We start from the raw sequence: 26,226 nt of genomic DNA on the forward strand, positions 1-26,226 counted from the left end.
GAGCACCCCTGGTGTAGAATATCATAAGAAGATTCAGAGAATCAGGAGGAATCTCTGTATGCATGGGACAAGGCTGAAGGTCAAACTGGTAATCTTGGGGTCCTCAGAAACAGAAAAGAGACATCTGGAGGAACAAGTTATAGCTAATAATAACCTTCAGGTCAGTCACATGACTGGGCATGTAATAGCACCTTAGAGTGGAAGAGCCTCTAAGATGAAAAGGTGGGCAGAGGTTCAGCAATCTGAGACCAATGGTCTAAAAATTGTTTAAGAGATCTAATGTTTGTTCTACTGGGAATAAAATATTAGATTTGTAAATCATTCTGATTTTATTTACATTTTACACAGATTTCCAACGTTTTTGTAGTCAGGGTTGAAAATCAGAACTTTCTAAAGATCTGGAAACATCTTTAAAGCTCAGTGAGATAAAACTGTTGATCAAGTTTCTCTTTAGGATATTTATTTCAAGAAGTGGAAATCATTTGTCGTACTTGTCATGTTCCGTATGACAGAGCGACCATCCATCCTCAAACTGCACCTAATCTTTACTGTGTTTGAGAAACAGCTGTTCTCTTTATTTGGCTTATTAGATGCATTAAGCTATTTGCTCTCATGATTTCTACCTGCTAGCTTTAGCAGCTACGATCTGAGGAAAACAGCATCAAACGGCTCTTTTTTTCCACTCCTAATAAGATATATAGGGGATTTAAATTAAAAGAGCCCCATGATCTATCATGGGAGCTTAGATCTTTATGGTTTCGTTTTTAAGAATTCCTGTTTCTTAGCAGACCAAGATGGCCGACTACACAAGTGTCTTTATTCAAAAAGCTTTTGTCAAAGCTGAGAAAGAAAAGCAAATGATCGGTGACTGGATCCTCCATGAGGCACAGCACTGCCAGAACTTGCTGAGTTCAGCTTCTGGATGCTGAGATGTGATCAAATGCAGAGACCCGATTCAAAGCTTTGGGTTTAAAGAGTTGCCATGACAACTGCTTCAGGAGTTGTCTCCATTTGTTGTCTCACTCCGTGTCACAGAGGACCTCCTGTTGAGTTAGTCTGGAGGAGTTTAGTGTAAGACACCTCCATCTTTCTCAGCTTTTGAAGCAAGATTCCCAACCATCCCGCCTGGAGGGTCCTGAGGGATTAGAGGCCACGAAGGACAAGATGACACATTGGTCCCCTTTACCCCCTCCAGAATCATTCAGCTCCTTCACCGTCCTGAACCAGTGGAGGGTCTGGCCTCTCCACCAGTGCTGCTCTGAGAACACCACATCTTCACTGCGAGCAGCTTCCTCCCACTCCCGCCATCTTGCCTTCTTCCTGTCCAGCTCCACTCCCATCTCTTGCTCTCACTCTTGTGATTGGTTGGTTTCTCGCGGTCTCTCTCCTGTGACTTTCACACAGTGGTGCTTCGGTTGTAGCAGTGGAAAACGGGTATCCATGTTTCTTCTTTTTTGTCATTACCCAGATTAAAATACCAATGAACTAAGCTTCACACAGGGCTAGCTCCGTTCCAGGAACCTGAAACACAAAAACACATCTTACATACAAGTATACAACATGTTGACCCATGTAGAAAATATTCCTTCACCTTCACGGAGATAAAAACCACAGAATCCAACGGCAGTGGTGAGTTTACATCATTTGACCTCAAGGCTGATCCAAGTAAGTTCAGAACCTCCATCTGTGACTGCCTTTTTTTACATCTCTATAATCATTGCGTGAAGCATCGTAAAGTATGTGGAAGTTGGATGTGGCTAAAACGACCTGTTCCTCCATGTTGAAAGTGTTTGCATACGGTCTAGCCTTCTCTTAGATCACTGGTCAGTCCATGAAGCCCCTCACTGGTTGGTTGTAGTGCCATGCGACAGCCCCGTGTGCACGTCTACGTGAACGAGTGCAACATTTCGTCTGATCCATCGATTCGTCTGGTCCTGATCCATCTGCTGTATCAGGGCCAGCAGGTTTTACAGCTGTGTCACCAGCAAACATCAGCTAGTAATGAAAATGATAGAAAATAAATGTAAACAAAGGCTGTCTGATAGAAACGGGCGACCACTTTACATCCTGCTAGTTTCCTCCTCGTCAGCACGAGCTGGACGATGAACAACAAGACAGACGATGCTGGACAGAAAAGCCGATCAGCCGATCACTCACAGTCCTGATTCAAGGAGTAAGAGGAGAGGGAGAAGATGAGGAGGACAGGAATAAGAGGAGGAGGAGGAGGAGGAGAGAAAGAAGAGGAGGACAAGAAGAGGTGGAGAAGAGGGAGAGGAAGAAGAGGAGGAAGTCGTTCGGCACAAGCTGGGGCAGCAACGTTTGTTGGAAAGTTTAAATAGACAACAGCTAAATAAGTTTAGGTGTGGGTGTCAAACACCTACATCCCCCATGGGGGCGACGCCCAGGGCGACGGTATGTCCGAGGTGACTGTAGCCCCTGGCAAACATTCACATGTAAATCTCGTACAGCTGCTTTGTGAACGTTGTGCGAGTCATAACTGGACTAAACCTTTTTCTACTTGGGATGTAAATCAGTTTTCGGAGGCATAATGTGCAGAAACAGCTTTCCTGTTCTTTTCATTTTCTGCACCAGCTCCCGTAAGGCTAGCCATAAACGCCACTAGTAGACCCATTTGGATCTCGACTGGAGATCTCAGTCCAGTAGAGCAGCTTTGGGATGTGGTGGAACGGGAGATTCTCATCATGGATGCAGCCGACAAACCTGCAGCAACTGTGTGATGCTGTCATGTCAATATGGAGAAAACCTCTGAGGAAGGTTTCCACCACCTGCTTCATCTATCACACCAGGATTAAAAAGGGTCCGACCCGGTACTAGAAGGGCGTCCTGATGGAGAGGACGACCTGGTACTAGAAGGGCGTCCTGATGGAGAGGACGACCTGGTACTAGAAGGGCGTCCTGATGGAGAGGACGACCTGGTACTAGAAGGGCGTCCTGATGGAGAGGACGACCTGGTACTAGAAGGGCGTCCTGATGGAGAGGACGACCTGGTACTAGAAGGGCGTCCTGATGGAGAGGACGACCTGGTACTAGAAGGCGGTTCTGGTGAAATTATCAGCTGTGTAAAGCTTAACGGGAAACCGTGATTCATGAAGCTGATCTCCAAGTAAAGGAGCAAGTGGGATGTTAAGTATATGAATGTGAAACGTGTGACTGTTACATGTTCATCTGTGTGAGGGAAAAATAAAAAGCTGTAGATGGTGCTGGTGTAGTTCAGTGTTTCTTACAGTCTAGTACTGGGACAGTCCAGTCACACCACCATGTTGGTAGGCCCGCTCCCCCTGGTAGGTGGAGTCTTGGGACAAAGCGACATCAATCTGGGACTTAAACTCGTCTCCTAGGTAACTGTCCTGTATTGGGACAAACAGTGAAAGAGAGTCAACAGTTGGTCCTTCATTTCTTTCATAGAGGAAAGGTATAAACAGGGATACCTGTACAGGGAATTGTTAGTTGAAGAGGGATCCTGAATAAAGCTCAGGCCAATCTAACTAGACAAGGACATTATGTGGTTATATTCCAGGAAGATAACAGAACCTTGGACATGGTTGGCGAAGCTAACAGACCTGTGAGAGCTCCGGCTGGGACAGGCCTGGCTGGCTCATCTGGGACGGCTGGCTCATGCTGATGTATCCCTGTGTAAGTGGTCCCTGGGAGAAGGACTGCGAGACCTGGTCTTGACTGGCCTGGCTGCTGGTCATGTGACCTCCACGTTCCATTCCATTCGCTCCCATGTTGCCACGGTTTCTTTGACGGCCACCTCGAGTCCCACCTCCCCCTCCACTACCTGACTTGCCCTTCATTCCTCCTCCACGACCTAAACAGACATTAAGTCAGGTAAAGAACTGAAAATCCTGAGAGCAATGACTAAACATGACTCTCACTGACCTGCAGTGGGGCCGTTCATCTGTCCAAAGTACCCAGGTGGAGGAATAGGAGGCATCACCAGGTTGAAGGGAATGGGGATGTTCATGGACGACATAGGACCGGGGCCCGTGCCTATCATACCAATCTGGTCATGAGTCTGGAAATACATGTTGGAAGAACGTCCTGCAGAAGCAAGAAAAGAAAAGGAAAACAATTATTGGCTTCTTTTTTGATCATTTACAAAGAAAGAAAAAGGTTTTGTGCTAGCAAGGAAGACTTTCTCACCGTTGCTGCTGCGATCGTAAACTGATCCAGGAATCAGTGCCTCCCTGGCATCATACATGGCTGTGCTCATGAATCGACCGCCCTGAAAAACAAATAACAAGCTCTCCTTTCCACACCTTAAATATACACAGATTTGGTTAATGGTTTTGGTTCTACTGGTCCAGATTAATGGAGGTCTGAGTGGTCCAGATTGGTGTACCTGTGCTGTCCTAATTAATACTTACAGGGTTGATGGTGTTGACCAGCTTTCGAGGCTTGCTGAATTGCATGAGACTTTCCCTCAGGTTGTTTAAAGGCCCTTCAACGAGGACCTTCTGCTCCTTGTAGTAATTCAGCAGGTGGTTCCACAGAGGCTGCTTGGACAAGGCCTTGGGATTTCCCACGATAATCACACCGTACCTACATGACAAATCAGGAGCGATTAACAAATGTTTTTAAACTGTAATGGTGTCAATAATCCACCAGACTGCAGCGGTGCTGCCGTACCTGGCCCTGGTGAGCGCCACATTCAGACGTCTGGGATCGTTGAGAAAGCCGATGCCCTGGTGCTCATTGGCCCTCACGCAGGACAAGATAATGAAGTCTTTCTCTCTGCCTTGGAAAGCATCCACGCTGGCTATTTCAACCTCCTGCACAAAGCACAAGCACATTTTTAGAAGGTCAATGTACAGATTAGCTCATTTTTAATTACATAAACATTAATTAATAGTTGAACAACAACCTCCAAATAATGCAAGTGACTGAAAATTGATGTGTAGTTTTAACAAATATCTTGATTTAGTCAAACTTTTAGACTTTTGTTGACATTTCCATCCAGAGCTGCATTCAATTTTATCTAAGATCTTGTACTGGTGATGGAGAGTCTGACTACTGCACAAAGCCTTCTCCAGCACAGTCCAAAGATCCTCCATGGGGTTCAGGTCTGGACTCTGTGGTGGTCTCCTGTTCCCTGAAACACTTTAAAATCTGAGCCCCATGAATGCTGGCACTGTGTCATCAGGGAAGATGGAATAACCTGCTTATTCAGTATATTCAGGTATCAGCTGACCTCATTCTTTGGACACATAAAGTTGCTGAACCTAGACCTGAACCCAGACCTGAACCTAGACCTGAACCCAGACCTGACCAACTGCAGCAACCCCAGATTATAGACTGTTCCCACAGGCTTGTACAGTAGCTCTAGGCATGATGGCTGCATCCCTTCATCGGCCTCTCTTCTTGTGGGTGTGTGTCTTTCCACATAGATGTTTTAGAAATGCGAAGCTGCATTGCATCATTGCATGATGCGTTGCATCAGATCCCTCTACCTGGTAGAGCTTTGTATGAAGGGAGCCACTGAACTGCATGTACTGGACCAAGTAGGACCTCTGTCCCTCGTAGGGGGTAATGATGCCGATCTGATCGGGTTTCGCTCCAGCCTTCAGCAGCCTGGTGGTTATTTTCTCCACATTGGCAGCCTCAGTCCTGCACAAACAAGCATGACAGGGGAATGGAAAAGACATTTGGACATAATTTGACAGAATAAAGGAACAAATGACACTAAATTAGACTGGAGCAATGTACAAAACGTCATCATGAGCGCCGACTCTGTGCACTGAGAACATGTTAAAAAGTGTGGAAGCATACATTTACTGATCACACTGTTCACCTGTTCAGATAAGACGTCCCAGAGCTAGCGATTTCCTCTTGGCCTTGGGTAACATAAAAGAACATGGGCTTGTCTGGCTGTGGCCACTGGAAGTCAAAGCCCTTCTTTACCCGGTCAGCTGCAGACAAAACAAAAAAGAACCTGGAAATTTGATTTCCATTCATATTTAAGATAATTCCATTTATTTTTCAGGTTTTTTTTCTCATAAATTTTATACTAACTACAAATCAGTGGGTCATTTCATGTGTGTGGGCTGGTGTTGACAAACATAGGCCTACAGAATAACCTTTGGACTCCGATGGTGCTCCATTCCCCGCACTGCTTTCTCACCGAGCGGATGAGAGAGGGAAACTACAATTAACCATAATTACACTTTTCAAATTATTATTCATATAAAATGGCTTGTATTTAAATATCTAAATAAAATATTTATTTACAGTATTTCATTTAAATTATTTATTATTTTGAATGTAATTTATTTCTGCATCATTTTATTGATCATATTTACATCTTTTCCCAACAGGTTTTTTTTCCACATTCCTCTTTTTCTAATGTTTAGTAGATTTTGTGCTTATAAGCCCAACTTGAGCTTTTTAATGTGCTCTTGTAGGAGCCTGATTTTATTTAATGGATTAACAGCATATTGGGCGTCTTGCATGTGCAGTTTCACATACATGTTATACATGTAAGTGTCTTTGTGACAATCTCATTGTAACATGTCACATTTGACATAGTTCTAGCTAAATTGATTATTTTTTGCATTCACTACCTAAAGCAAATCGAGACTAATGTATTTAAATCAATGTAACTAATACAGTGTTAATGTTTGAATGGGCTCGGGCCAATTGTGCTGGAAAAAATTAAGAACACCTGCTCTAAAAGACTTGAGATGTCTTTGTGTTTTTATTAGAAAAAAAACTTTTATTTGTACTCTGCCAATGTTGCTGCATAACTAGATCCATATAAAACCCATTTTATTTTTTACCCAGATTCCATTTTATCCTTTTACTGAATTGTTTTCCTTTCTTTTTCCTGAATCTTGTTTTATTCTCTGACCCTAATTTTTCCAGAGGCATGTGTCTAATTATATGTGCAGAATTTCAACAGTTCAATAGGAAAATATCTTCTTTATTTTAAGATATTTTTGGCTCTAGAGGCCTTTCGTGGACAGTTGCTTGACAGGAATGGGGGTCAGAGAAGCAGGGGAGACAGCAGCTCGGGATCAAACCTGGGCCGGCTGTAGCCTCTGTACATGAGGCAGAAACTCTCACCTGCTGTAACTCCGTTCTGAAGAGAGCCCTCGTAGAAGATGTTGGAGGGGAATGCGCTGAGGGCTGGGTGCATGCGGTACTGGACCTGCAGGCGGATTGGCCGGATCCCCAAAACGACCAGACGCTCAAAGAGAGACTGGGACAGGCCTGCTTTAGCTGCCTTCTTACACATCACCACGGGCCCCAGCTGGCAGTGATCACCCACCAGAATCAACTGTGGAAACAGATAATTACTGAGTTAAAAAAGTAAATGAATACTCTGTAGACATCCCAGACCTCACCACAGCAGGCTGACTGGAGACGGAGGTCTTTACGCAAATCTCTTCTATTTTCATTTACAGCATGCAGCTCTAACCTGTTTGGCCCCAAGGACCACAGGAACCATGCACTCTGGTTCCGTAGCCTGGGTACTCTCATCAATCAGGATTGATCTGAACTGCATTTTAGCCAAACGAGGATCTCCTGCTCCAACGCATGTACAGCAGATCACATCAGCATTCTGTAAGACAGATGAGATGAAGGGGTCTCTTCACATGGCCACGTCTGGCATTATGAGCAGGACAAAGGTGATGAGGTTACAGGTCTTACCATCAGCAGCTCCCTCTCAGCAGTACGTCTCAAAGCTCTGTAGCGCTTCTCATCTGAGGAGGACAGCTCTCCAGTCTCATCCTTCAGCTGCTGAAGCTTCTGAAGCTCTGGCATGCTGTCGCAACAAACCAGTTCACCAGTGAGAGATCACAGACTGGTCTGAAACCAGTCAAGCCATTTTTATCGGTTTAATTTGATGTTGATAAACTAGGATGTGTAGTCCCTGGCAGGTGGTACGATATGCCATGTTATAATTATTTATAGAGTGGTGGCCACTCCTGAAAGCACACAAGGTGCTTTAGATATTTAAGAGAGGAAGGTGGATATAAGTCTTCAGGGATTCGCTTCACCAAGTTAGAATTATTCTCAAGACTGAAGATTAAATTTTTTTTTTCTCAATTTTTGCTGTATGGGAGTACATGCACATCCCACGGTGCAAAAATACAAAAAATGATTTAAAGAAAAGAAAAACAGTGTATGAAAAATACAACAGAGCAGAAAAAATAAAATATAAAAAGAGTATATCTATGAATATAAACATTTTTATAAACTTGCAAACCTGCAGTGAAAACCTGCTTTCATGTCAGTGGGTACAGAGTACGTTTCTTTTCCAGAAGCAGAAATAATTTGTTATTCACTTTGCTGGTCATGTGAGGTGGTTTTAGCAGAAATGCTGCCTACAAGTACACTTTAAGTGAGAGAAAATAACTAATGCTGCATTTGGTTTACAGTGCATCAAAGAGCCAAATGACGACGGTATCTTGACATGTCCACGAAAACGATGGAGCAACAACTTGCTGCTGGTGCACCTGCTGAGCTTCTGGACTTCTGAGTTGGACACATTTGTGTTCAAACCTCTCAACTTTCAGGGCTGCAGTGGACGTGTGATAAAGGCCTGAGTAGTATGTCTGCTACATCATAAAATTATTCTCACAATGGCCCATCTAGGGATGTCCCGATTAATCAAAGCGTTAAACACCAGGATTAATTATTGTAAAGACTCATATCAGCAGATCAACACAACTTGGGACAAAGATTTATCCAACATCCACACAATGATTCTTGTATTGCTTTGAGTTATGTGTTGGGAAACATGATGGGGGGAGTTATTCCCTCCAAACTAACTGATAAAATCACCCTCATCAGGTTGTTTAAGTTATAGAAAATAATGAGGCAGGTGTGATTGTGAAGGACGTCTTAGCCTGTAAAGAAAGACATAAAACATGTTTCACCTCCTGCTGGATAACCAGCAGCTTTGTAGCACAAAGTAAAGGGAAACGTTCAGTAACAAATATACAAATTCACTTTCTAAAGGTTTTCTAACATCATATGTGTCCTTATAGCCTGTGAAAGGCCCCAAAATGAAAATATTCTGTCTTCTCTCTCACTTGTTTGCTCCACTTTTTAGCAAATGTGAGCTCAAACGGGTGAGTCTGAGACCTTTCTCTTTGTGACCTCACAATGGGAAATAACCACTGCCCACAGTAGTGGATACTGTTATTGACCCGCACCCCAGCTAGCTGTGCCTGCCTTCTAAAATCACAGAGCAGGCGCCGGCGAAAGCCAGAACCTCTCCCAGAGAGGGGCGTGGACGGGCACCACTAATGAACATTTAAAAGCTCAGACACCGAAACAGTCCATTCTCAATAGAGCTACTTTTGTAATGGCTGAAATTAAGAACCAAGACTGAATTTAGGGTAATACACTTTGAAAACAATGTTGTTGGACCTCTGACACCCATATGAAATTGTTGAAAAAAATGTATAAAATGGGACCTTCAAATTATGCTGATGTATAACACTAAAGTATTTTTTTTTCCAACTACAATGTCTTGTTAGTACGGGTCTCTTTTAGTCTAAATGGAGTCTAAATAGAGTGTTTGTGTGTGTGATGAAATCACAGACGCTGAAATCCTGTAAAATGGGGTCATTTCGTAAAGGCGTAAAAGCCAGAAAACCTCGTTTTTTGTTGTTTATTTTTTGCAGACCCCTGCCCTTGAACAACCCAGCGCTGTTCACAAAGAAAAAGTTGGATAAAAAAAATATCTAGAACCGAGAGCTCCAGAAGGGTTTTAGCAACACATGGATGTGATTTACTTTACCCTTTATTATTTATTACAGAATTCAAATGTTGGCACATGAGAATTGGGTGTAGGTCTGACGCCCACTTTCCACCGGGTGCGTGTGCGCCACGTTCCGGCTGCACCGCGGTTTTGTTCCGGCATCCGTGGCAGGTCAATTCACACCGGGAGTGTGTGCGGCACGGAGCGCCTGTGTGTCTGCCTAAATGGATCCGTGAGATCACAAAATCACATGAGAATTGGAGATATTGTGATTTTCCACTTCCTGGATTTTCTGTCCATGATGAAAAAACAAAACACTGAGACCTCTTGACCAATTAATAACGTAATGTTTACATGGTTCAGCCACCGCAAATCTAAACGGGGGCTTTTATTTTTAAAATTTCTGGATGCTTTTACACCGCTCCTTTATTTCCTGTCTGGCCCTATCTGAACTGCCGAGCTTAACGTGTTCTGGACGAGTCAAAAATAGACACACATCGCAGCGCACCCCATATGAACCAAACCATTGACTAAAATGGCCACGGCGCAGCCAGAACAAGGCGCACACGCACCTGGTGGAAACTAGCCTTAAGAACCAGAGTTTCTGTAGAATGGGGGTTAATCGGAGGAAAAATTGACTTGTGATGCTTGGAGCAACGTAGCTCAAAATCTGTAAGTTCCAGCTCTTTCCGAGACGAATTAATTTCCTTTGTTTTGATATTTAATTTGTATAAGTACAGGGAAAACTGGCCGTGAGATACGCTTATTTGAGAGATGTGTTTGGGCCAGATTTAGAGTGTGTGCTAGACTGGAGAGGATTTTGGGCGCTTTCTGATTTTTCCTAAAACGTAACCTGCAATTGTGTCAAAACTGTAAAAGATATGAAAATGTCCTTTTAATCAGTAAAAGTTTTATTTTTCTTGACCCGCTTAAACTTTCTAGGTGAAAGCATATCTGAGCTGGGTTTTTGGCCCAGGTTTACTTTGGCCAAATCCCATTTATTTCAATGGGAAAATAATTAATAAAAGCCCTATAAGGAGTGTTCATGTGATTTCCGTGATGGGAAATTAATAAAAGCAGAATAATCCTGATTATTTCTCTGACAATAATCTTACCAAGAACATCTAGAATTATGTTATCTCCAGCTGCACGTGTGTGCTAACTGCTTTGCGTGTCAAGGTAAACACTGGTTTTTGACTGTAGATTGTACCCGTGCTTCCAGAGTCTGTCTGTTGCTGCACATGGTTAGCCAAAACTCCAGCTGTCACAGAAATACATTTTCCACAGCTGTTTTAACAAATTACCTGTCCATGTTGCGGGTCTGGTTGTGCAGAGCCAAAAAGGACACAGGCGAGTCTATGGCCTCCCTGCTTTTGGCACACAGTCTCACCACCTTCAGTCCTGTCTGGTGGATCTTCTCAGTCAGCTGGTCAACAGCAATGTTACTGGGAGCACAAACCAGCACCGGCCTGGAGGGACCAAACGTTGGAAACATTTTCAAACTTTCCTTCAAGCACAATCAGGTTTAATATCATTAAAATAAACTTCCAGTTCACACATATAAGTAAAGTAGATGTTTGGTTCTGACCCACTGCCCTGTCTAGCCAGGTGGTACACGATGGTGGCAGAGGTGACTGTCTTCCCGGTGCCTGGGGGACCCTGGATCAGACTGAGGGGGCGTTGCAGCACTGTCTTCACAGCGTACACCTGCAACACAAAACATTTCCACATGAGCCCAGACAGCATCAGTCATGAGTCATCATATGGTTGTTTTATTCTCTGGTTCACCTGGGAATGGTTCAGGTCGGGCAGGCCCTGAGCGGTGAAGCGTTTGGGCAGCTGGCACTTGATGACCACATCCTCAACCTCATGTCCCAACAGTTTGTGGTAGATATAACCAGAAACTGACGTCTCATCCACTGCAAATGTTTTCAGGGCACTCTGCATCCTTAATAAAAGAGGGAAGAAGTGAATATACCCTCCCTGTCAATGAAACAGAGCAGGGCTCCATTTTAACTTTCTGCACTGGTTTTACTGGTGCATCTCACCCTAACCCTTCATTTGGGTGCTCCAGCAAAAGATGACAGCATTGCACTCAGATCCACGCTAATACATTTTCCTTTGACCATTACTCATTTTCACTGATGTTTAAAGGTGCAGCAAGCAGCAAAATCAAAGGTCAATGACATTAATTTATCATTAAAAACCGTTTCTACTGGTATCTAATTACTTTACTAAAATAATGCTGCTTTTATTCTCTTAGAATGGAGAATTTATATCCACATACATGCAACTTTTTTACTTTTACCATTTTTACTATGGTGTCTCTGAACGGACAAACAAGTTTTAAAACTGCAGTAGCGTCTTTGTCTGATAGGAGCGAGATCCCCATTTGGGATAAGCAACGTCTTAAAAGCACCATAGAAGAAGACAGTACCAATGTAGCTACCCGTGGTGCAGTCATGGCAGCACCTGAGGCCACTGGATCCACTTTCACCTGAAAACATGTTAATGTCTGGAAGGATTTTGGCCACCGACAGCCACCGTACGTTCACTGCTGTGCTGTACCCATCTTTACCACTAGATGTAAGTAATTCCTACACACTAGACCTTTATAACATGTTTATCTAAGGCTCTGTTGCATAATGACAAAGATGTTGAATCTTGAAGGTTCGTTGTCTTCTATCTCGTGTATCTCTGTCTCCTCTTGCTTTTCTCTACTCTCCTTTTCATTTATGTTCAGCTCAGGTGACGCCACACAGATGGGAGGCTGCAGAGGTCAAAACTCATTCAACTCTCATCCAGATTTTTGCCTTCATTTGGCTCAGACACTGTGAAAAGTCTTAAACTGGTGGAGATAACAGATCACACCCTCATATGAATAAATTCCATGTTCCAGTTTAAATGTCAAATTCGATGATTTCTGGACAGTTTCCTCAGCATCATGACAGCTGTCAGAGCAGGATTTCATCAAACTCCGTCATGATGAAAAAACTTCTTACACGCTGATTTTTTTTTCTATCTTGAACTGAAATCGGAGTCATCTGTCGATCTTCATCGACTGGACGTCTAATATGAACGGCTTGCACAACAACGGTGTGCAGCTGTGGACCAGAGCCAATCAGACACCCACTGTCTTATTTTTAAGACCTTTCTGTGTGGAGTTTGCATGTTCTCCCCGTGTATGCATAGGTTCTCTCCAGGTTCTCCAGCTTCCTCCCACCGTCTAAAGACATGCATGTTAGGTTAATTGATTACTCTAAATTCTCCCTAGGAGTGTGTGCGAGTGTGAATGGTTGTTTGTCCGCTTTTGTTGGCCCTGCAATGGACAGGTGACCTGTCCAAGTGTACCTGCGTCTCACCTGTTAATGCTGGGATAGGCTCTAGCTTACCCATACCCCGTAATGCACCAAGCGGTACAGAGAATGAATGAATGAATATTATTTTTTCTACTAGTGTCATTCTTCCTTGAGCTCGGGTATGAAGGGAAGGAACACAGACGGATAAAAGTTCTACACCTAGACCTGTAAACGTCAGGCACACCTGTGTGACCAAGAAAAAGACTTTAACTAGACATGCAACCAAAATGGCCGTACTCTGGAGCCCTGCTGAGCTGCTTTCAGATATTAGATTCTTTTACTGGGAATACCTGTCAAAAGATGTTGATTTCCACACAAAGTCCACCTGGAAGTTGTGAGGGATTTCCACTGGAGCCCCAGCACTGCTCCTCAGCTCGATGGCGATCTCATCGCCGTAGTCTGGGATGAATCGTCATGGAAACGCTAGAACCTTTCAACACATCTGCTAGCGACTCAAACATGGTGCAAACAATTATCATGTGAAGTAAACTATAAGCAAGACATCTGCAGTAATTTCAGGATGCAGATTTTTTCTACCCTTAACCTTCCTCTGTGGAGGCTACGCTGTTTAAAGTTGAGATTAATATAATTGTGACTAAATTCAAACTAACATGGTGTTGCTATCAACATTTTTCTAAATGAAATTTAGAGATGCAGAGCGGATGTATTAGAGGGGCTATGACATGCCAACAATGATCAGAAGAAGCTGCATGCAGGATGAAAACCGTGAGATTTCATCAGTGGATTGAGGAGGATGATCTGAGTTTGTTGTATTGTTGTGGTTTCCAGAGCTGCCACTAGATGTCACTAAATATCCCTTTTTCTTATTGGTGCAAATTACAGACATTATGAAAAAAGGTGATATTCTGTCAGGTGTGTGCAGTTTTAATTGCCCAGGATACTATCAGGAACTTTGATGACATGTCCGATGCCTTTCCACGGAGGAGCCAGGTCTCCTTTGTATCTCAGACAAATTTCATCTCCTTGCATCAGTCGCATATCTGGAGAATAACAGGGTGAAAACAAAAACGTGTTCAACAGTGCATAATCAGTAAACATTAACATATAACAGACTTTACAATGTCAGTCAAGTGTGTTTAGACAAAAAGTCATTTATTATAGGCCACTAACACTGAGGTACAAGGAAAGTTACATACCAGAGTCTGTCTTAGGAAGAGTGAAATAAGCAATCCTCTTCTTGTTCAGGCCTAAATCCCATCTCACTGTTATGTTGTCTTGTGTCTGGTGAGAAATAAGAATTCCAGACATTTAAATGGAAGTAAAAATCAATCATTTTGATCTGAAATTATCACAGGAAAAAAAAAAAAATGGAAATTAAAATAAAAAAGCAAATATAAAAAGTGTTTCCCTATTATAAATAAATAATAAAATCAAAATTAAAATAAATAAAATTATGTAAAATAACAAAAAAAAACCTAATAAGATTAAATTAATAAATAAAACTATATTACTCCCACTGTTTTGAGAGTAAGCTTAGTTAGACTGCACATGACACAAAAAGCTGCATGAAGTAACGATTCTGAGGATCATTCAGTGTATTTTTATTCTGTTGTTTACTTGTTTACCTGTGACTCTTTGAGTTTCTTGTCATAGTCAGCCTCCAGCTTCACAAGTGGACCAAAGATGTTCTGGTACTGGTAGGCGTCCTCATAGCGAAGCAGGACATGCTGAGGCTCCTCATCTACTCCGGGCTTCTCCAGGTCCTCCAGAGTTGCCGTGGGATTTTCCTGTGTGATAAGTGAAACATTAAAATCTGAATGAACAAACTAAAAAGATCTCAGTTAATCTTATTTTAACTAATGATGAAACTCTGATGGTTCCCTGTAGAAAAAAACCCAGACTGAGATAATAAAAATATTCATCTAGTTTAAATATTTAGCTGCCTGACTTCCTGGACGTTTTTCAGTTCTTGTAACTACAGGAGGAAGTAGCCCTGCTCCTTCGGTTCCAACTGCATTGTGGGAAGTGAGGAAGATCAGGAAGACCATCAGTGCTGTGAAATGGATAACACTGTGTGTATCATAGCTTATACATCCAGTTTCTGAGACCTACTGCATCACTTTATGGTAAACACTGCTCCAAACCCTGTTTTTTTTTTTTTATAATCTAATACTTGTCTTCTTCCGGTGAATACCAATAATTCTGCTGTACATAAACCCTGTATGTGATAGGAAACATGATCTCTGTGTTATCTGCATTACAACCAGCTGCTTAAACAAGAAGGAAGCTGGTTTACAGATTTGCATAGAGCAGCTGGGCTGACGGTACCTTCCAGAGTTCCTCCAGCTTGTTTATTTGCTGGGCCGTGATCTGGCGTGCCCGGAGTTGCTCCTGCTCCGACGGGATTTTCACCAACCAGGAGAGGAAGCAGCGATCCTGGATGAGAGGCTGCCACTGTGAGCTGTCCCAGTTGATGTCCTTCAGACTGCTCTGGCTGGCACATGGCTGCCTGAGTCACAATCAGGAAAATGCTCATTGAAATGGGATCTTCTCATTTTTATTAGGATGAACTCGCCATCAGAACCAGCTGTGTGAAAGCATCCTTACCTGCACAGTAACACCACAACCGAGTCAGCCTTGGCAGGGATGAAGCCCAGCAGGAAGACATTGCGACAGCCGCAGTTGTAGCACTCCAGAACCGTTTCCCCCAGAGGACCATCTTTATGCAGGGTCACCTCCTTGGACTTCGCCCTCACAAGGTGGTTTACAATGTGGCTGCAAGTCAGGGAAAGGAAAATGAAGGAAACAGCTGCAGTGACCCTGCTGTCTGTGGTACAGGTGATGACAACACGGGCCATGGTTTGACACAAGACATGGTCCATAAATGAAACCTGAACCCTCAACACTCAGGGATTTTTTTAAAAAAGTGACTAAATAATTTGAGACGATTTAAGGAAAAAAACATCTAAGTGTTGCCTGTGGTTTTCTTTTTGAAAACGAATGTATGAGCTTGTTGATAAGCAGAATTAACTACTGAATACACAACCTGGAGAAAACACACACACATATGAAACATGTGAAAATGCTGCTTGCTTCCCGTTTACAAGACAATCTAAGATGAATGAAGGTGAAGGAAGGTCTGAAATTCTTCCCTGAGGACTGAGGAGAAACCAGACCTCCGTTCAAAACCCTGCATCTGTGATGCTATGAAGTCAAAGTCAAAGACAACTTTATTTATCCCCACAAGGTAATTCAGTTTGACTGTCCTCAGTTCATACATCAACATCCACCTTTAAAACCGATCATTAAAAGAAGCAAAGTGTCAGTGCAGCAGTACTGTGCGACAGCTTGGTCATACGCCATGATAAAGATGATTTATTTCCATCAGAAGGATTTGAGAGTCTGACTGCAGGAGGGATGAAGGAGTTTGAGTATTGGTTAGTTTTTCGACGCGGGGCAAGATAGCATCTTCCAGAGGGCATAGGCTGAAACTCCAGTGCCAGAGGATGACTAGGTTTATCAGAGATGCATCTGGCTTTCTTAACCTGCTAAACCTGTTAAACCCTAGAGGTGTGGTTTGCCTAAGCAGACCCAAATTACATCAACAATAACTCTACAATTATAAGGTCAATATGCATAAACTAGGACTCAGTGTAGCTAAGACCACACAGAATATATTTCCCAGTGTCAGAAACATTGTGAATGTCCATATGCCGGAGCAAATTGTGATGAACCAAGTGAAAAAATTACATTTTTATGCTCGCCTAACTGTTTATTTTAAGTTTACATTACATATTTTAAGACATTATTCTATGTATAAAGATGTCACTGCATGCATTCAGCAACGCCTTGACTACGGCTGTACCAAGTTACATGAGAATAGGACAAAACTCATAGATTTTAGGAAGGTTTAAGTGTTGATAGAACCAGACAGACTCTTAATTTGGTCACTTTGATACCCAAACTGTGCCAAATTCTGCCACATTGGTATTTTACTTCTTGGAAGGGAATCTGGCTACAAAATATTATGCATACAATTCATGATTTGTCCCTGGCATTTAGCCATTACATCACCAGTTTCTACCACTGTGCACAGTGTATAATCAATATGTATAAAACCAGTTAGCATTAGCATCGCTGCTAGCTTCAGAACTGGATATAACTACATCTCTGTGTTTCCTTAAGAGCTTCTAAGAGGGTGTATTTAGTTTTTTGACGTCTCTCTGACATGCTGATCACTTTTAGCCTTCGTTGTAAATGAGTAAAATCTCTAAATGAATGAAAAAGATCATCTCTGTTCCATCTTATACGATGATGTTTACGCTCCAACATATGTACCTGACTGCTGAAGTCTCGTTCAAGTGCAAGATATCGTTCGAAAAGTCTTGAGATGTAGAATGCCAACAACATTTACATTCCCAAGACCCGCCGGAAATCAACAAGATGGCCGTGAATGGTAGCATATGAAACGCTGGCGCATGCTGCAGTTTTTGGGTTTTGGTGGAATAATAGTGTGAATAGATCGAATATGACCAGGAAATGTTAAGGAAATAGTTTTGGGGTTTGGTGACGTACGATGTGATAAAGATGCAAGCTGATGGGTTGGCTGTGAGAATCGAAGGTTGGCTTTGTGTGTGTTTAGAGACGGACGCGAGGTGGTCGCCATGATGAGATGATGCTGGGTATCATCTGAAACTCTAGCTTTTCTAGTTGCGCTATGTTTTGGTGTTCGTGTTGATGGCTTTGTTATTTGTTAGAAAACAAATACTTTGTTGACAAAATGCACTTTGAATGTTGATTTAGTGGTGTTAGAGTTTCTTGTTTGAGAAACATAGAAAAAAAAAATAACACTACGTCACCAAAGTAACTTTTTGCATACATGAACTTGTGCAAGAAAGAGTTAATTACCTGTTTTCTATATAAGGTTCCTAACTGTCAGCTGGACACCAGTAATCTTCTAACATGTTTTAACAATGTTGTTTAAACTGTTTTTGTCTCTAATAGAAAACCCCTGAAACCAACAGATAAAAGGTTAAAAGACTTTCAATAAAATCTTCTCAGAAACGTCAAGAGTTCAGATTCTGCTTCAGGTGGATCCTTTGTTGAGCCTTTCTAACAGTTACCACTGTGTTTTTATCACAGTTTAGATTGAGTCCAACACAGTTCCCTGGTAATTGTAGGAATCCACAATCTCCACCTCTTTACTGTGAATGGGCAGAGCTCTTTCCAAATCAATAATTATTTCTTTTGTAACATTAAAGTCCAGATAATTACAAATGTTGACCAAACACCACCATGAGCCTCTGTCTCAAGACGCAGTGTTAACAGGTGAGCTTGACACGATGACTTCCTTTCTGGGACGTCTGTGTACAAAATAAAAAGGGAGAGTACGAAGCACTGAGGGGATCCAGTATTTGAGATGACGTTAGTGGACAAGTGCCCATTCAAAAAAAAAAACATACGCTCAGGTAAAAAATTTAAGATTAATGATAAGATCTGATTTTGAAGTTTAAAATCAGAAGCAAGTTGCTGGATTAAAATGTGAGGCTGCATCTTGTTAACAGCTAAAGAAAAATCAGAAAATAAAAGTCTAGCGTGGGACACGGGGGTTTTAAGATGCTTGTACACTCTGTCCAAAATAAAAATCTCAGCATGATCCACGTTTTCCTGCCTGGTAAGCAAACTGTAACGGATCTAATTTGCAGCCAGTTGAAGAAACAATCTTTTCATGAATGATCTTCTCAAAGTTTTCATGACAAGCGACGTTAAGGCAACAGGCCTGAATTCATGCAGGTCTCTAGGTCTGCTAGTTTTAGAACAGGGAAATTCTTTTCTACAGCCATTTGATGTGCGTCGTTTTGGAGAAAAGCGACTGATATCTGAAGTGGTTAGACAGTAGCGTTAAGGGTCTTGCTAAAGGACCCAACTGGAAGGTGTTGATTTTCGTCCCCTGTGGGATTGGGACTCAGGTCTCCTGCATGGGAAACGGATGCATGGGGAATCTTGCTGTTGACTCTACTGTACTAAAGGGAAAAGACAATCCTGGGTTCATCCTGTTTTATAAACTAGGAAACATCCTGGTGAAGATCATTGTCTGATGGCGGACCTCAAGGCTCAATCCTGATAAATCCAGGACCTGCATTCGGAAAAATTGCCCCGGTGCCACGTGGCTGCCTGTTTATTCATTTCTCTATAATCTTTGTGTGAAGTATGGTAAAGTCTGGGAAAGTCAGACAGCTAGAATGATCTGATCCTTCGTGTTGGACGTGTTTGCAGACTGCGCTGTCTAGCCTGCGCTCAGCTCATTGGCTGCCCTGAGGTCTCCCCAAATAGTGTTTTTCAATTTTGTCCTTACATTTTAGTTTAGCATTCCTAATTTCATCTCTGACATCCCCTGCTACAGTTTTCTTCTCCTGAGGTTTATCAGAAGAAAAGATTCTCTTTTTATTGTTGATCACTGATTTAGTGACCCAGGGTTTGTTATTTGGGTATATGACCATCTTTTTTTTTACAGGAATTATGACATCCACACAGAATGTGATGTATGATGAGACAGTTCATTAATGTCCTCACATGCATCAAAGAAACACTGCCAGTCTGTGCAAGCCTGTAAAGAAGTTATGCTGTCCAGTTTTGTCACCTCCTGCTGTAGCAGGCAAAAGAAGGACGGCGCTGTGGTAAGAAGCTCCAAAGGAAGGCAGTGGTAGGAATTTATAAGCTCCACTGAGTAAACCATAACAAAAAGCTGAGTGATTGGACAGGTCACATACTGGTCATAAGACATCAAAATATGATTTAATTTTTATTGGTTAAAATGTCCAAGATTAAACTTTGGTGCCTCTGGACAAATAGCATCAAGACTGTGTGAGACGTCAGCAATCAGCTGGGCAGCTGCTGTGGCATTAGCATGCGGATGATGTGCACTGAAGAAAAGTTGCTGAAATTTATGAGGCAGATAAAAGGAACGAAAGGAAACTGCTAACAATTCCATACCAGGGGTTCAGGTCTCTCTGATCACGACATTATTCCAGTGGTTAATAGAAACATGCTCCTACTCCTTGGATCTTTCCAGTGACCTTATGCGACTGGTCCGTGCAAACTGAGTTTGCAAATCCAGTTATAGTCAAGTCTGACTCCAGGTCTGACTCATCGAGCTATGTTTCAGTAAAAAATAAGTATCCTTTACTTCGTACTGAAACCTACAGTGTGTCCCAATTCAGGATTTGCACACTTCAAAGTGTGGATTAATCTGCTACATACGTCACCGTAGCACCAAGCACTGTCCCATTTCGGAGGAGCCTCCAAATCCGCACTCCGTTTGGCCTCAAACGAAGGCTGCTGATGACGCATCCTTTGTGGCCTCTTTTCTCCCAGAATTCATTGTGTACAAGACGTTGGCGAATCAGCAACCGAGCTCAGAAGAGTACCTGAAGAGACCTGGGAGTAGTCCTGGACTCAGACCTGGATTTTAGCAGTTATATTAAGACAGCTGTGAAGTCGGCCTGTTATCACTTATGGGCTCGACACACGGGAGGTGACGTCGCTCCTCCTCCATTCATTTCCTATGGAACCTGCGTATTGAGGCGAAAATCGCCGTCCTCCTCCAGCCAAGCAACAGGCGACATTAGTGCATGTGAAATGTTGCGCTCGTTCATGTAGACGTGCACACGATGCTTGCGACGCGACACAAGAAAATAGGAAAATGTTCAATTTTTGTCGCTGTCGCCTGGCACTACAGCCAACCAGCGAGGGGCTTCATGGACGGACCAATGAGAGCAAGCTAGACAGCGCAGTCTGCAAACACTTTAACATGGAAGAATGGATCGTTTTAGCTTAATAAAAGGCAGCAGCGTGGCGCCAGAGTGAATTAGTCAAAACATAGGCTCTGGATTTATCTGGATCAGCCTTGAGGTCCATCAAATGATGATATTCACGATACTCTTTCCTATTTTGTAAACCTGGATGAACCCAGAGTTGTCTTTCTTTTATACTAAACAGCATGATTTCTGTTAATTCCTGCAAAATATTCTGACTCTCCATCTGTCATACTTTGTCACGTCAGGGACTGGTTTGAAAATGTCAAATCCCCACCAATATCATAACCAATCAAATTTTATTAGAGAAAAGCGATCTTAGAGCGCGATGCACGGCACTGCTGCCGTTGGTCGCCTCCCGTGTGTTCGGTTTCACGAAGGCTGCGATGAGTTTCGCCTGTCGCTGTCGTTGGTCGCGTACCGTGTGTCGAGCCCATTAAAGAACATATCGAGGATTAAAGGGCTGATGACTCAGCAGGATTTAGAAAAACTGGTCCATGTATTTATCTTTAGTAGATTGGACTACTGTAATGCTGTCCTCACAGGTCTCCCTACAAAGTCCATCAGATACCTGCGGTTAGTCCAGAACGCTGCTGCTCCAGTCATCACACCAAGACCAGGAACCTAGATCCTAGAACTCCTGTCCTCACTAAGACCAGGAACGGAGATCCTAGAACGCCAGTCCTCACTAAGACCAAGAACGTAGATCCTAGAACGCCAGTCCTCACTAAGACCAAGAACGTAGATCCTAGAACTCCAGTCCTCACTAAGACCAGGAAAGTAGATCAGCAGCTGAAGCTTTTAATCCCAGTATAAACCAGTCTGTAGCAGCTTTTAATCCCAGTATAAACCAGTCTGTAGCAGCTTTTAATCCCAGTATAAACCAGTCTGTTGAAGTTTTTAATCCCAGTATAAACCAGTCTGTAGCAGCTTTTAATCCCAGTATAAACCAGTCTGTAGTAGCTTTTAATCCCAGTATAAACCAGTGTGTAGCAGCTTTTAATCCCAGTATAAACCAGTCTGTAGCAGCTTTTAATCCCTGTATAAACCAGTCTGTAGCAGCTTTTAATCCCAGTATAAACCAGTCTGTAGCAGCTTTTAATCCCTGTATAAACCAGTCTGTAGCAGCTTTTAATCCCTGTATAAACCAGTCTGTTGAAGCTTTTAATCCCAGTATAAACCAGTGTGTAGCAGCTTTTAATCCCAGTATAAACCAGTCTGTTGAAGCTTTTAATCCCAGTATAAACCAGTGTGTAGCAGCTTTTAATCCCAGTATAAACCAGTCTGTTGAAGCTTTTAATCCCAGTATAAACCAGTCTGTAGCAGCTTTTAATCCCAGTATAAACCAGTGTGTAGCAACTTTTAATCCCAGTATAAACCAGTCTGTTGAAGCTTTTAATCCCAGTATAAACCAGTCTGTAGCAGCTTTTAATCCCAGTATAAACCAGTCTGTTGAAGCTTTTAATCCCAGTATAAACCAGTCTGTAGCAGCTTTTAATCCCAGTATAAACCAGTGTGTAGCAACTTTTAATCCCAGTATAAACCAGTCTGTTGAAGCTTTTAATCCCAGTATAAACCAGTCTGTAGCAGCTTTTAATCCCAGTATAAACCAGGCTCCTCCCACAGCCCCACCCGCTTTGCTTTTATTCAACGCGACTTGCCAAGAACCTCTGGGGTTAGACTGAAGAGTCATGACTAAATAATCCACCAGCTCCCAGAGACAGAGAGACAAACATTATAAACAAACAGAACTTTTTTTCTCTCGCCAAAGACCAGTGCTGAATTAACACATGAACAACCCGGGATTTAAGAACCTCATCAACACTTTGGACAAACGGCATCCCAGCCATCTCATCTCCATGTCAGTGGAGTGTTTTTCTCTGCCCTGGATGATGCGGATGATGAGGGTGTTGTGAAGGACGTGGCTACAGTCCGATGTTTCGGCATCGGTACGGACCTGTGGTCAAGCCGCACTGTAGAGCCGTATAGAAATGTTGCGCTACATTTAATTGACGCGGATTTCAACGTGAAAACAAAATGTTTCCAGACTCATTTTTTCCAGATCACACCGGGCAGAACATGGCTGCTGGTCTGAGACTAAGTAGAGCTACTGGGAGCTGGAGGAAAGAAACTAGTCTGGATTACCACAGACACACTATCGATTCTCAGATAATAATCGATTCTAAAATTTAGTGCCTAGTTAGATATAAATTAGCATGCGTATCGATACTTAAATGCTACCTTGCCGTCTGCTGGTTTATGGAAAAAAAAAACAGTCATCTCGACCCAGTTTAAACAGGCAGTGCAGCAGGCAGCCCCACCCCTACAGCAGCTCCCCAGAGGACCCATTGTTTCCTGTGTTGCCGACTTGGCAATCTGTAACTATAATTAGCGAGTTTTAGACCTCTCTAACGACTCTTTTTTTTAAAAAGCGACCAGCGACACATTTAGAGACTGACGTGAAAACGTCGTTTCCTCTTCTCAATGAGTGGTGGACGCTACCGGAGGCCCCTCCCCCATCCAGAAGCACGGCAGGTACCGGAGCTGCTGCAGCAGCCCAGGTCCGAGCTGCAGGAAGAGCAGGAGACGTCAGCTCTGCTCCACAAGCAGCACCAAGCTGCTACTGGCTGGTCACGCCCTGGCTTACTGCCGGATAGTAATACCTTCTCATGTAGACCAAAACATTTAAAAAGCTCATCTGTTCAAATGTTTTAATTAAATAATCTAGTTTTAAGAAGCAGATGATCTTAACTAGTTTGTTCTAATTGTTTCGTTTGTTTACTTTATCTCTTCTCGAGTATTGTGAAGAATAGGACACGTATGTAAGTAAGTCCACTAACTACTAGTTGATGTGTTTTTACTTTTTTTATTTTTGAGCAAACAGTCTGACAAGGCTGCTCAGACTGTTTGAAGACTGGATCTCAGCACAAACTAATACAGCTTTAAAATAAAGCATTTATTTTAAACTGTTAAAGTCTTTTATTTATTAATACATGTTTGTTTGAATCGTGTTGTTATCTTTGTGGAGTTGTGACTTTGATTAAAAAAATAAATACACTGTTCCTCTAACCCTAAACACTCTGTGTTAATATAAAAGTTAAATGATTAGCAAATGATTACATTATGTTTTTAATTAGTCTTTTTACCAACATCTTAGCCTAACCCATTTTGTAGCTGAACAATAACAGTTATCACAGAGGCTTCTCAACATGACAGATGACCACTATTACAGTCCTCCTGCACAGTGTTAACACTTTAATGATGCTGTACCTGTAACATGATTCCTTCCCAGTTCATTTAGCTAAGTGCACCATCATAAAGAGTCTGTAACAGGTTAGTAAGAAACTATATCTCACCTCCCAGATGTGTTGCCACGACCATTACAAAACCACTTCTTACTGGTGTTGCAGTAGACAACGCAAGCCGGGTCGTGAATCCCACAATAACTAGAGGAAAGGCAGAAAAAAAACCACACAGAAGTTAGAAACTGGTGAATAACTTCTCAGCCGATTGTCCAAGACACGTTTTATTGATGACTAATAAAACAAGCTTTGTATAATTATTAACAGCAACAAAAGATGCACAATAAATCCAATTGATGCCATTTAAAATAAAACTATAAATACAGATTTACCCAAAGACCCAAACCCTTGCCTCTATACTCTGTTCGATACAGAAACAAGCAGCCACCATGGCCGAAAACCAAACTGACAAATCAGTAGCCTTATAAGCCGGCTCCTTTACCTGCAGGCATGCACCGGAAGGTCCTTGGTGTAGTAAGTATCCTCCTCATCCTCCTCAAAATTCAACTCTGCCAGAAGCTGGCTGGCTTTTACCACAGGGTCATCTCCATTCTGTAGCACACCATCAGGTCCATTAACCTGAGGAGGCAAGTGTGTGGGATCACATGCAGGCTCAAACTTTATCAGAATCATACCCTAAATACAAGTCAATTTGCCAAACATTTCTCAGACTCTAACGTCCCGGAAAGTGTAACCCTAAATAGCAGATTTAAAAGCTTATATTTCACTAGCAGTTTTTCACATTTCACATTAATAAACGGTTATTCCCACTTACTGTACCAAAAGATGGTGAATTCGGTAGCAGTGTCTACCACTTAGCATTACATTTTTAATATATATTAATCCTCCTAAATCTAAATATGTGCATTTCCAACAGTTTGCCGCGCAATCTCTGGTACTCTTGGTTCGTATGTAAATTCTTGATAAGCGTACTGACGGACAGCTAACTGTAAACGCTGGTTAGCTGGCGTGCTAGCCAGTTAGCGGGATAGCAGCGTGGTATAATCAATGCGAGGCTTCGTCAATGCTAACTGTTGTTAGCTAACTAACGTTAGCCAGTTCACATTTTGTCAACACAGCAGGACACACGTTTTCACACAGAATGGGTACAAATAACCACCCGAACCTGGCCATCTAGCTGGCTCTGGGTTTGGCCTTGGGTCTGGCTCGGCAGGGTAAAATCGGTGAAGTCGAACTCGGAGCCCTGAGTGTCCGCTCCCAGCAGCTCGGCTTCCTCGGTGTCCAGGAACGTTAGAGTCTGTGAGCTGGGCCCGTACGCCTCGACACTCATGTTTTTCAGCCTGTTGTCAACGATATTTCAGCCGCTATGTCAATATTCCTCAAACCAACGTTGACCCGGAGGAAGCTCAATAAAGGAGGCACGATAATGATGAGAACATGACACCGGTGGTACAACACTGAGGAAGGCTCGATGGTGGTTACGATCCGTTTCCTTTCCTTTCCTTCCCCGCGAACACTTGACTCCTATAGGAAGTCATCGGCAGGAACCCAGGGAAGGAAATGAGACAAGGAGGCATTCAGGTGCCGAACACGGTCAACTTAGGACTCGTGTGGGTATTGTTTATCGTGTAAAACCGTCCAAAATGGATGATTCAAATCTTCTTTATTTTTGATAATTTGAAAATTACAAAAAATAATGTTTAACATTTTTAAAAGTTATATATGAAGAGAGGAACCATTACAGGTTCTCATATTTCACTAATATCTGACAAAACAAGCTAATTCAGAGAGAAAAAGTGTGGCTGAACTTGCCTTGATCCAAATCTGTCAAGTCTGTCCTCTCCACCCCCAACTGGTCCAGGAAGACGCCGTCCTGGTTCTGGTTCTGATGGTGGTTTTCCTTAGCTAGGTCATTATTTTATGAACTGGTTTATATTAACACAGTTCTTATAAACTGAAATAATGTGGATCATATGGTGGATGGTTTAGCTGGATTATAACTGGACTATAATTAATTGGATTGTGTCTGTAAAAGTACCATGAAGTGAACTGGTTCTGTATAAAAAAAAAAGATGAATAGAAAAGCATAAATG

At 42.5% G+C, this 26,226-nt stretch overlaps 1 protein-coding gene across 2 annotated transcripts; it reads right to left on the minus strand.

Moving 5' to 3' along the window:
- Positions 1-438: 438 nt before the first annotated feature.
- Positions 439-25,652, minus strand: LOC121643791 (regulator of nonsense transcripts 1-like). 2 transcript variants are annotated; one of them, XM_041991327.1, is made up of 24 exons: positions 25,293-25,652; positions 24,615-24,751; positions 24,227-24,316; positions 15,664-15,831; positions 15,385-15,565; positions 14,682-14,843; positions 14,253-14,337; positions 13,998-14,096; positions 13,386-13,494; positions 11,525-11,684; positions 11,325-11,443; positions 11,041-11,205; positions 7,675-7,789; positions 7,442-7,585; positions 7,087-7,300; positions 5,816-5,933; positions 5,475-5,631; positions 4,654-4,796; positions 4,392-4,566; positions 4,168-4,249; positions 3,904-4,065; positions 3,582-3,832; positions 3,246-3,368; positions 439-1,521 (listed from the first exon to the last, which is right to left on the minus strand). In XM_041991327.1, exons 1-23 carry the CDS (start codon positions 25,461-25,463, stop codon positions 3,249-3,251), a joined length of 3,327 nt encoding a protein of 1,108 aa, XP_041847261.1. In that variant the 5' UTR covers positions 25,464-25,652; the 3' UTR covers positions 439-1,521; positions 3,246-3,248. The 2 variants fall into 2 exon arrangements, with proteins under 2 accessions (XP_041847261.1, XP_041847262.1); XM_041991328.1 differs by having other exon boundaries at positions 25,299-25,651.
- Between the last annotated feature and the right edge of the window lie 574 nt (positions 25,653-26,226).

Source organism: Melanotaenia boesemani, chromosome 8, assembly GCF_017639745.1.
Source record: "Melanotaenia boesemani isolate fMelBoe1 chromosome 8, fMelBoe1.pri, whole genome shotgun sequence".
In the NCBI taxonomy this organism is placed as follows: Eukaryota; Metazoa; Chordata; class Actinopteri; order Atheriniformes; family Melanotaeniidae; genus Melanotaenia; species Melanotaenia boesemani.